This window comes from Pomacea canaliculata, linkage group LG10, assembly GCF_003073045.1.
Source record: "Pomacea canaliculata isolate SZHN2017 linkage group LG10, ASM307304v1, whole genome shotgun sequence".
Classification (NCBI taxonomy): Eukaryota; Metazoa; Mollusca; class Gastropoda; order Architaenioglossa; family Ampullariidae; genus Pomacea; species Pomacea canaliculata.
In genome coordinates this window covers 23,098,383-23,108,705 of record NC_037599.1, presented here as the reverse complement: position 1 = coordinate 23,108,705, position 10,323 = coordinate 23,098,383, and the positions used below count along the sequence as shown (strand labels likewise).

Below are 10,323 nucleotides of genomic sequence, written 5' to 3'. Positions count from 1 at the left end.
GTTGGTAAATAAATAAACGAACGATATCATATCTTTTTATCTCTGTTTATATGGATGCGAGTTGCCTTTTGTACGATTTCCTTTATGGTGATTGTCGAACATATCAATTTATCCGCTTGAAACTGAAGCTTACGTTTCGCTATTACAACCCGTATGTCTGCAATGCTTGTCCAGTGAAGAGAGATGTCAATGACAGTAATCGAGACGAGACCTTTTTTTTTAAAAATTGTGTGTGCATCGCGCCTTAACTGTGTGTTTCTGCGCGCGTTTGCTGTCAAATAAAATGGAATGAAAGTTTGTTAAAGCATTTCAACGATACTAAGGATACTGAGAGGAGAAGTGGGACTAAAACCAAGCAAATATTTGTAGCTGATATTTTAATTTTATTCATCGTGGTCAGCTTAAAAGTCGATAGTAAATCAACGCAATTCTTAACAATTTTAACAGATTAAGTTCAGATTAAGTAAACACTAGTTTGTCGACAGAGAATCTAGAGGAATCACTGTGTTTTACAGATGAAGTTCTGCCTAAAATATTGCGAATTTATTAATCAGGTAAACTTTTTTATTTACCGCGTGAATTTAATCGCGTGTAGCGCAGGTAGTTGGCATGATCGTGGATATTTATAAATGATCTTCAATACTTAGTATTGACAAGCAGGAGAAATATGCATATGCCAATCACTAAAGGAAGTGTGGGTCTTTTAGCGAGTTAACCAGCACTCGTATGTGTATGAAGGCAGCGATGACAAGTGTCTCGTTTAAAAAGACTGTACTCATGCAGAGATCGATTTCTCCCAAGTATGTGGCTATATACAGGCAGCAAGTATGAGAAGCATACTAAAATGTTTACATAAATGATATAAGCTGTGCAATCCGTCGATCTTGTTTAAGGAGTTACGCCCACCTCTGGATACGGGATCCTCAAGCTTGCTTGATTACTATACAAGAACGAGAACCAATCGTTGTCTCCGCGAAGCACGCGTTTGGCGTTGCCTCCCTTGAAGCGTGTTGCTACTTGCATGTTTGGGTAGCTTTTAACGGGTACCAATCCTGTTCATACTTGTCGTTTGAACTTGTATTACGTGATTTGACTGACCTTCACCCACTAGCTGCCTGTATATATAGGCCTGTCATGCATCGAAGTGCCCCAAGAAACTCTATAGGAAGTGAAATATCTGTTCAACAGTAAGAAGGCAGTCGTTCGGTTATCATGAGTCGACCCAAACGAAAGGCTGTGGTAGACACAGCCAAGCGGGTTAAAAAGGCAAGGGGTGAGACAGATTTAGGCTGGGGTCTTAACTGGTCCTCAGCTGGGACCATGCATAAAGGGATGTGTCCCTTACTTGTGTTGACTTCCTCCGAGCTGGAGGGTCGAGAGAAGGTGGCGAGCTTTGATATTGACTTCACAGTCATCAAGACAAAAAGTGGGCGTAAGTTCGCTACAGGTAAATGAGACATTTCTGCTAATAATTATGAGCATACAGAACACGGCTTGTTGGGCCGTTACTTTTCACTTGGATTTTTATATCTTTCTGGTAATCAGGAAGTTAGGAGAGTTCATTATAAGAAGTAATAAGGAAAAGGGTATTCGAGCTGTCACATATACATGTACTTTATAAATGCAAGAATTCTGTTTTACAACCCTCCCACAACGCCCCTCCATCCTTGTCATTCGTTTTTTTTTCTTTTAGCTTTAGCAAAATTGAGATAAGTGACCTTTGTGATACTATGGATCACATATAATTTGATGATGCATGTAAATGAAATATGGGAATATTGTGTTCTCTACTAAATATTTCATAAATAAGTATTTCACCTCTTTAGAAATACTAAAGAGAGGAAGTGCACATGTATGCTTTTGGGGCATATATTTTGGCAGGTGAAAATGACTGGGAATGGTGGGACAAAAGTGTACCAGGCAAGCTATGCAGTCTGGATGAAGATGGATACCGTCTGGTGTTTTTCACAAACCAAGCAGGTATTGAAAAGGACAAGGTCAAACCTGAAACAGTCAGGAACAAGGTAGAAGCCATCATTAAGGAGCTTGCTGTTCCAGTACAGGTGAGTGACAAAAGTTTTGGTTGGTATCAGCAATCATGTCCTGTCATGAAATATTTGTTTCTTAGTAAAGGTAAAAGTATTGTATTACCCTGTATTTAAAATTCACTTAACACAACACCTGCATTAGAAATTATGCAGTCTGTATGACTTTTACTAGTGGGTTACAGTTGTCATTAGCACAACCATTTACAGTGCAGTCAAAATGTTTTTTTTCAATAATGCATTAAAGTGTTTTGTCTTTTGATATGAGTTGTTCAAAAGAAGTTGATTATTACAACCAAAACCCTTTCAGTCTTAGTTAAAGCTGTGAAATTTCTAAAGAAAATAGCATTTGGATCAGAAATACAAAAAGCATAAAGAATAAGTTTGATTTTTTTTTTATCACAATTTATTGATAAGCTTGTCTATCACTTATGCATGTTCCTACAGAACGAATTATATACTTTTGACTGAAATTTAAAAACATGGGTCTCTTAGCCATTGTTTCTGGCCTGCCTGATCAGCGTAACATTATCAGACACAAAAATGCTATCAATCAGTGTCGAAAATTATGCCAAGAATTTAAGAAACATGTTGCTGATCCGTGCAATTTCTTTGCAGGTTTTTATATGCACAGGAACTAATCACTATCGAAAGCCATCACCTTTGATGTGGGAGTATTTGAACGAGAGCTGTAATCAAAGTGTTGTGGTGAGTTGTGATTTTTTTCCTCTCTTTTTTTTTGCAATTTTTTAGGTTAAAAATGAGAGAGAGCAGAATGTTGACACTGGAAAATTGTGTGGAAATTATTTCTCGAAATTCAGTTTTTAAGTAATTTTTCCTATTTTGGTGTATAACATTTATTCTCTAAAAGTACATTATGGTACTAAGAAAGTATAGTTTCCCATGCATGTAGTTGTGAAAAGCTGTACAGTTATGTGCCGCATAACATATATTCAGTCCATGACATAAACAATAGCGATCCCATAAGACTTCCAGGCTGCATGATGACTGTATGATTAATGACAGACCACTTGTATGACAGCGGTTCACTAAAATTATAATGCTAGTATGAACAAATCTACGATGCTGCCAGTCATCGAAAAAGAATAACCGTTATGCACAGTCCATGATACTTGATAATGGTAATAAACATTCTTCATTTTCACACAATAATGAAATTGCCTAAGAACATATTTCTCTAAACATGTCTTCATCATTAAGTGATGCATCACCATAATTACATATGAAATCATGGGATTCATTTACAAGATTACTATTCTCTTTCCTGGTAATATGCTTCCCTAATGAAAACTGGAAAATTCTGCCTGACTGACCTCTTCTTTTAGTAAGTCACATTTCTACCAAACTTAATCTTTTCATAGTATTGAAACAAGAAGATTAAGAGACACGTTTTAACCACAGTCTAGGAATTATAAGGATACTGCAAGACGTTTTACTTACCAAAAGCAGGAAGATGAATGTTAGCGATTTTTTTCACTCCCTTTCTCTAACCAGCTAAATCATCTATGCACTCATGTATGTGCCCACATCATTGACACCAATGCATCTCAACACACCTACATATTACCGTGAAAAATTGAGATTGTGATGGCTTTTGATTTATTGACTAATTTCAGGTTGACAAAGCAAAGAGTTTTTATGTTGGAGATGCAGCTGGACGTCCTAAAGGGTGGGCTAAGGAAAAACCTAAGGACTTTTCATGCAGTGATCGGATGTTTGCTGCCAACGTTGGCATTAGTAGGTGAATTATTCTGTGTTGGAACCAACCCAAGATTCATAAAAATAAATAGAATATGGTCTTTACAGTGTAAAAACATGGAAACATGTTCAGAAGAAGAGATAATGTAATCAGTCCTGCCAAGCTAATGTTGAATTTGCTGGCATCAACACACTAACAAAAATTGGAGACAGGCTTGAACATGACATTCCCATGCGACTAAACATGAGTTTATTGCCTGTATACAAACCATTGCAGACTAAAAGCAAATGTGTGCACACTCACAAAGCAGAACCTAGAAAACATTCACCAGGATGGTTACATCCTTCTCTTTATAGCACATACATTGTGCTGGTGAAACAAAGTGTTATCCTGAAGTTCAGCAGCAAGTCTTGTTCTGGAGGAAATTTCATAATATCTATAGGACCATTATCATCATCGTCATCATCATCATCAGAAGGAAAACTGTCATTGGAAATCAAATCTTGACTCAAAATCCTTGTTTGTAAACTTTATGAATCAAAAATACTCTAATTCCTCTAGAAAGGGAGAATTTGATACCTTATATATTGTGTAATAATTTCATCTGATTTTTCTAAACAGTTTTCTTGCTTTTCTGTAGATTTTTAAGGTTAACCTGATAACACTTTTTTCTCAATTAGGATTAGTTAATTACAAGATACTTAGTCTCAAAACCTCAAGGATATTTCATTCAAGAGATATAAATCTTTGAATAACTGCATATGTCTGCATCTTGCAAGGAGACCAAGAACTAATAATTTCCTGTGATCACACTAGGATCACTTTTATGGCAAATTATGATCTTGAAGCTTTCACACTAACTACAAAGGACAGTGACATCAGAAGCAAAATCAATCCATTTTACTCTGGGGAAACAAAAAAACTTTTTTTTTTTTTTTTTTGTTACAAACTAATGACAGCTTTGTGTTCTCTTAACTGTCCAGAAACTTTGAACTTCATTTTATGTCTGTTGTTTAGTTTTGAAATAAGCAGAAAATACAAAGCTGATCTTGACCCATTTCTGACATAGAATATACTTTTTAATCAAAATATTTGTACAAATTAAACTAGAGAGCTTGAATTAGTTTTGAACATATTTAAGAAAACTGAACATTTAGGATTTTGTTTCTCATGGTTATAGATGGGTGCGGGAGAAGGATGTTTATTTAATTGTACCATACAACTTTATTAATCCACAAGGGCATGAGAACCCTATAGGGTTAACTAAAATATGTTGCTTGTTTACTACAGAATTCTATACACCAGAAGAATTCTTCTTAGGAGAATCTGCAGCCAAATTTGAGTGGGGTTCAATTGATCCTGTGAAGTTCCTGATGTCAGTGCCAACAACTAAGTCCAAAGAACAGCACCACAAGAAGGTAGTTTATGATCATTCATGCACTTAAGAATGTATCTCTGAAGGTAGCCTAGATTGCCATTAGTTTGGAATAGTGTAAAACAGTCCCAAATCAACCCATTAACTGCCGTGATCCCCATATCTAGTAATGCTATCTGTCAGTCACACAGAAAAAAAGGATAGGAGATCAAGGAGGACCTCCCCCGTGAGAGGCAAAGTACAGTGATCACATGCTTATCTTGTGTTGTGCCCAGGAGAACATTTCTCTGGATCAGTCACCGCTTTTCATCAGAAAAGGGAAATGTGTTCTTTGAAAGAAGAAGATGCAATAACTACCAAGGCTAATATTTTGTTGACGGTGAATTTATCTTTATTCTTGGTGAGTGTTGAATGGGTTAATAGCACTTTCTTTATGCCACTTAATTTGGATGCATATAATGGACCAAAATACCTCAAGCCCCATTTGGAGCTCATGGATGATACTGAGTGGACTTCTCAGCAAATATTTTTTGAGTGCATTTAACAGGAAATGGCTCGAGAGAATCTTCTGTCCTTGAAAGAAATAGAAGATTTTATACATTCCAATGACCATTTTGCTTCTGATGATGAAGATGACAAAAATGGTCTTATAGATGTTATGGAACTTCCTCCAGAACAAGTTGATGCAGTTTCTGACAATGAAGATATCGGTGACAGCATTATCGATGACGAAGAACCTAGCTGATGTTCCTGGATTTGTTGAAATTCATCATTAGCGGGATCAACAAACTAAACGAAAACTTTCTGCAATTAGGCGTGTTCCCTGAAAGTGTGAGTGTTCATGAACAAATGGTTCAATGCTATGACCATCATTATCCCAAGCAGTTTATCCGTGGTATACCTGTAAGGTTTGGATTCAAGTAATTGGTGATCGGCTGCTCACAAACTGGCTATTGTTATCAGATGCAGGTGTATGAAGGCACTATTGAATCCTTTAAACTTGCACTGAAAACACACCTTTTCCATAAACATTACTTCCAAAAAGGCTGGACAGGGAGAAAATCTTTCCCCAAATCATTAATCCGTCGTGTCTCAATTGACATAAGGACATTTGGATTTCACAGAAATGAGCAAACCGGAAATGTGCAGTGTGTAAGAAAAATGCAAGAAAACAATGTTCCAAATGTCATGTGGGACTACGTGTGGATTGATTTCAGAAATGACATCAAAAATGGATGGTGTGTGCCACAGACTACAAATTTAAATTACAGACAAAATGCTGATGATATAATTGGAAGTAAATGTTTTTCTTTGTACCAGCACTAAGATGATTAGGAATAAAGTAAAAAATATTTAGAAAAAAAAAATGGGCACTTAACGGGTTAAGAAGGAAACAATGTAATAACGATAAAAATTATGTAAACGGCGAGTTTGGGGTTGGTTTTTTTTTTTTGCACTTCACAAGGACTGGTTAAGATTTTAATGTAAATGAGTGCTTCTTGTGACACTCCCTTTATGTTTGTGCTACCTATGAAACAGTTACTACTTTTTACCACTTCCCAGCATCCTTCTCTCTGCAACTGGATAAGTCTGGTCCTGAAAAGCATACAGCAACATCTCAAAACATGGCTTGTATCAATCTAAGTGCCTCCAACCTTCCTTTTTTTATCCAAGCTTTTGAAGAAAGTTGTCCTTCATCAGCTACTCCAATATTTCGACAGTCTCCTGGAACCATGTCAGTCAGCCTACCTTTAGCACTACTTGACTAACACTGCTCTGATCTGGGTGGTGAATGACTTATTATCTGCTTGTGACCATGGTCAAATATTAGTCCTGTCTGTGCTCAATCTGTCTGCTGTTTGGTTATATCTCTGTTTAGTGTACCTGTGTCTGATGTGTGTGTGTTTGCATGCATGTTTCAGAATCAGGAGCTTCTTGTACTGGTGGGAGTACCAGCATCAGGAAAAAGCACATTTTCAAAGCAGTACTTTCAGCCAAATGGCTATGTTTCTGTTAATCGTGACACCCTTGGAACAGTACAAAAATGTCTCAAGGTCAGAAAAAAGATTGTGCTTAGTGATTTTATGCAGCGGTTGTTCACTTCTGTCAAGTAGAATATACTTTTCATATGAAATGACAGGTATAACAAGTTTATATATTATGCCACAACAAGTGTTACCAGTCCTTGACTAAAGCAGGCAAAATTGATAAAATAAGATGATGATGAGACATAGCATTAGAAAATTGTAGTGCAGAAATCTTTATCCATAAGGTAGAAGTTCATCCTTTAACCAATCAAAAGTTTTAGCTATAGAAATGTTATATTATAAAGGCATAGAAAATCCATTGAGAGGAAAGTCACACAAATGCCTAGGATAGAATTTAGGTAATATATAGACAGTTAACAAAGGTAAGGAGCATAACAGTTTCACATATTTTTGTGTGTATCAGTCACACTTTTAGAAACTTACAGAATATGTCTGTTCTTAAATTATATTTGACAGGTTGCCAGAGAGGCCTTGGACAGTGGCAAGAGTGTTGTTGTAGATAATACCAACCCATCCCGTTCTGCACGTGGGGCTTTTCTGGAGCTAGCAAAAGAGTTTGGTAAATATACAAAAGTGGTGGATAGGGCAGTTTGAAGAACACCTAGTAATCTTATCACAATCTTTTTAGACATGCAGTTGAGATATTCATGTTTTCTACCTTGTGATTTATATTATTCATTGCATTGTAAAAAAAAAAAGGACTTTCAGTACAATATAGTTTTATTTAGGATCTTTTGCCATGATTAAATTAATTGCATGTTTATGGAGAGATTTTTCTCTCACAGGTGTACCATGTCGATGCTTTTGGCTTCAGACTTCATTGGCTTTGGCTCATCATCTGAACTTGGTGCGGCAAAATCAGACTGATGGTGGTGTGCGTCGAGTGCCAGATGTTGGATACAATATGTTCAAAAAGAACTTTGAAGAGCCTGCTATGGATGAAGGATTCACAGAGATTAAAAAAGTGGATTTTGTGCCAAGGTTTGCCAGTACACGAGATGAAAACATCTTCAAACAATGGACTACAGCTGGTCATTAGCTGTTAATTTCATCTGGCTGCACTTAACCATGTGCACCCTTGCCCACCCACACATAGAACATGCTGGCTGTGTGCACCAGAAGACAAAGACTACGACTAAAGAATTTAATGCTCAGAATGAATACAAGCCTGTCATTTTCAGTGTGTTTATTTTCAAAGCTACCCATAATCCTCTGTAATATGATCTGTAAACCTTTCTCTAGCCTAATGCAGTGAATATTGATGACATTATCATAATAGAAATTTATGCTGTATCACATAAATCTCACTGTTAAATATGAAGTAAAAAGAAAGTTATGTTTAGGCTGAGAGACTTTATTTGCAAAAATTACACCTAACAAATATGAGGTTAATAAGCCTGGTATGCATTGATCATTTTTCTAACATTTTTGATCTCTTATTGCCATACAGTAATTTATAAATTATGTTGAAGTAAGAAATTGTCTTTCACGTATCTCTAAATCCCACCTTCTGTGATAAAGTGCCATATTTGCTACCTTTTTAAATACATTTTTTGTTACATATATATATATGTCACATTTTTATAGATCACGAATGTGCTTTAGCTTATGTTTTAGTCTACAGAGTATTCAAAATGAGTGTTGTTATAGCGGATAGGCTCATTGTAAACTCTTTAATTTATTGTTTTACTCTTCAAGTCTTGTTATTGAATGACATTTATTCATTTTCCCAAATACATTATTTATGTAGCATAAGGGCCATGTGTATGCATGTGCTTACGTTTATATGTATGTGCAAGGTTGTGTGTGTGCATTCATATGCACGTTCATGTACATGCACGTCAGTGACAGGAAAAAGTGAACATGTATATTATGTTCACTGTGCACTACCTTAATTGAGTCTAGTGTCAGTGCTTTAAGTTTCTTTTTCTGTACGCTGGTGTCGACAAGCAATTCAGCAGAAGAAGGTTGTATCAGACATTACTGCTTCTGCAAATGAAATTTTTCTTTATTATATTACATCTTCGTTACTAGTAAACAGTTCATCTGTCAAAATATTTTAGATTTCATCACTTCTGATTGAAGATTTTATCACTTTGGACACTTTATCTGCGCTGAAAATGTGATGCAAATTTTTAATGTAAAATTGTTGAACCATATTGGCTACATCATTGTGTTTTTGCACTGATGTAAATAGGCAACTAGGCGATGTAATATATTAGCTCTGTTCTGCTATTTCTACCTCAGAAATATACTCCTGTTGGTTGTTAGGGAATGTTTTGTGTTTATTAAAGCAACAGATTTAAGTAAACACTTTTGAGAGATTAATCCAGTGCGCATAATTACAACCATATTCATATCAAAACTTTTAGCTAATGACATGGTTTTGTGTTCTTCAGACATCAGAGGTGAGAGACCAGAATTCAATGCATCTTGCCCACCTTTCCATATTACACTATATAAATCAGCAAAAAAGGCAAGAAGGAACAAATAATTTGTATTTGCTATATTTTTATATCTCGCCATATGCATGGATATGGTCTGAGCTCATTGTGTGAAGGTTCAGTTATGCCCTTCGCCCCTCCTGGTGCATAGGCCATCGACGACCGCCCTCCAACGCCTCCTGTCCTGGGCTACCGTCACCAGCTGACCCCATCCAAATCCGGTGAGCTTGGTGTCGGCGGCGAGGTCCCGTCTCCAGGTGTTTCTCGGCCTTCCTCGCTTTCTCTTTCCCTGGGGGTTCCATGTCAATTGTGTGAAGGTGCTTACTGAAATAATTTGCTTTCCAGATTGTAGTGGTTAGTCCGATGCCATTGGAACTTGCGTAGGGTGAAGAGGTCAGCGTAAATGTACTTTATGTACTACTGGCAAAGCAGATGAAACCACTCTGCAGGATAGACTCCTAGATTCTGTCCTAGGATTCATTCATGCATTATCTGTTATCATGCTGGCTTAACCTCTCTCTAAGTTTAAACCTGTTCAGCTGACACTTTATTTTCTCAATTTTATTATTTCTTCAGCATGAAGTTCTGGTTGTAATTTAATATTTTGGTTTTGTAAGTAAATTATAAAAAATTTTTGGATGGTATTTTTGATCACAATTACAGTTAAGCACTGCTATTTTGGGGTCAGAAA

The 10,323-nt window shown here is 36.5% G+C and overlaps 1 protein-coding gene across 1 annotated transcript; it reads left to right on the top strand.

Annotated features, from left to right (window-relative positions):
- Positions 1 to 10: 10 nt before the first annotated feature.
- Positions 11 to 10,308, top strand: LOC112573357 (uncharacterized protein F21D5.5-like). The gene is made up of 9 exons (XM_025253648.1): positions 11 to 1,447; positions 1,882 to 2,063; positions 2,664 to 2,753; positions 3,683 to 3,803; positions 5,056 to 5,183; positions 7,063 to 7,194; positions 7,645 to 7,747; positions 7,974 to 9,748; positions 9,950 to 10,308. The coding sequence occupies exons 1-8, from the start codon at positions 1,213 to 1,215 to the stop codon at positions 8,225 to 8,227; spliced, it is 1,245 nt and encodes a 414-aa protein (XP_025109433.1). The 5' UTR covers positions 11 to 1,212; the 3' UTR covers positions 8,228 to 9,748; positions 9,950 to 10,308.
- The last annotated feature ends 15 nt before the right edge of the window (positions 10,309 to 10,323 follow it).

Coding starts and splice junctions, on each gene's coding strand:
- LOC112573357 (XM_025253648.1), top strand. CDS start 1,213: ATGAGTCGACCCAAACGAAAGGCTGTGGTAGACACAGCCAAGCGGGTT. Junction 3,804..5,055: donor TGCTGCCAACGTTGGCATTA/GTAGGTGAATTA, acceptor TGTTTACTACAG/AATTCTATACACCAGAAGAA. Junction 7,195..7,644: donor CAGTACAAAAATGTCTCAAG/GTCAGAAAAAAG, acceptor TATATTTGACAG/GTTGCCAGAGAGGCCTTGGA.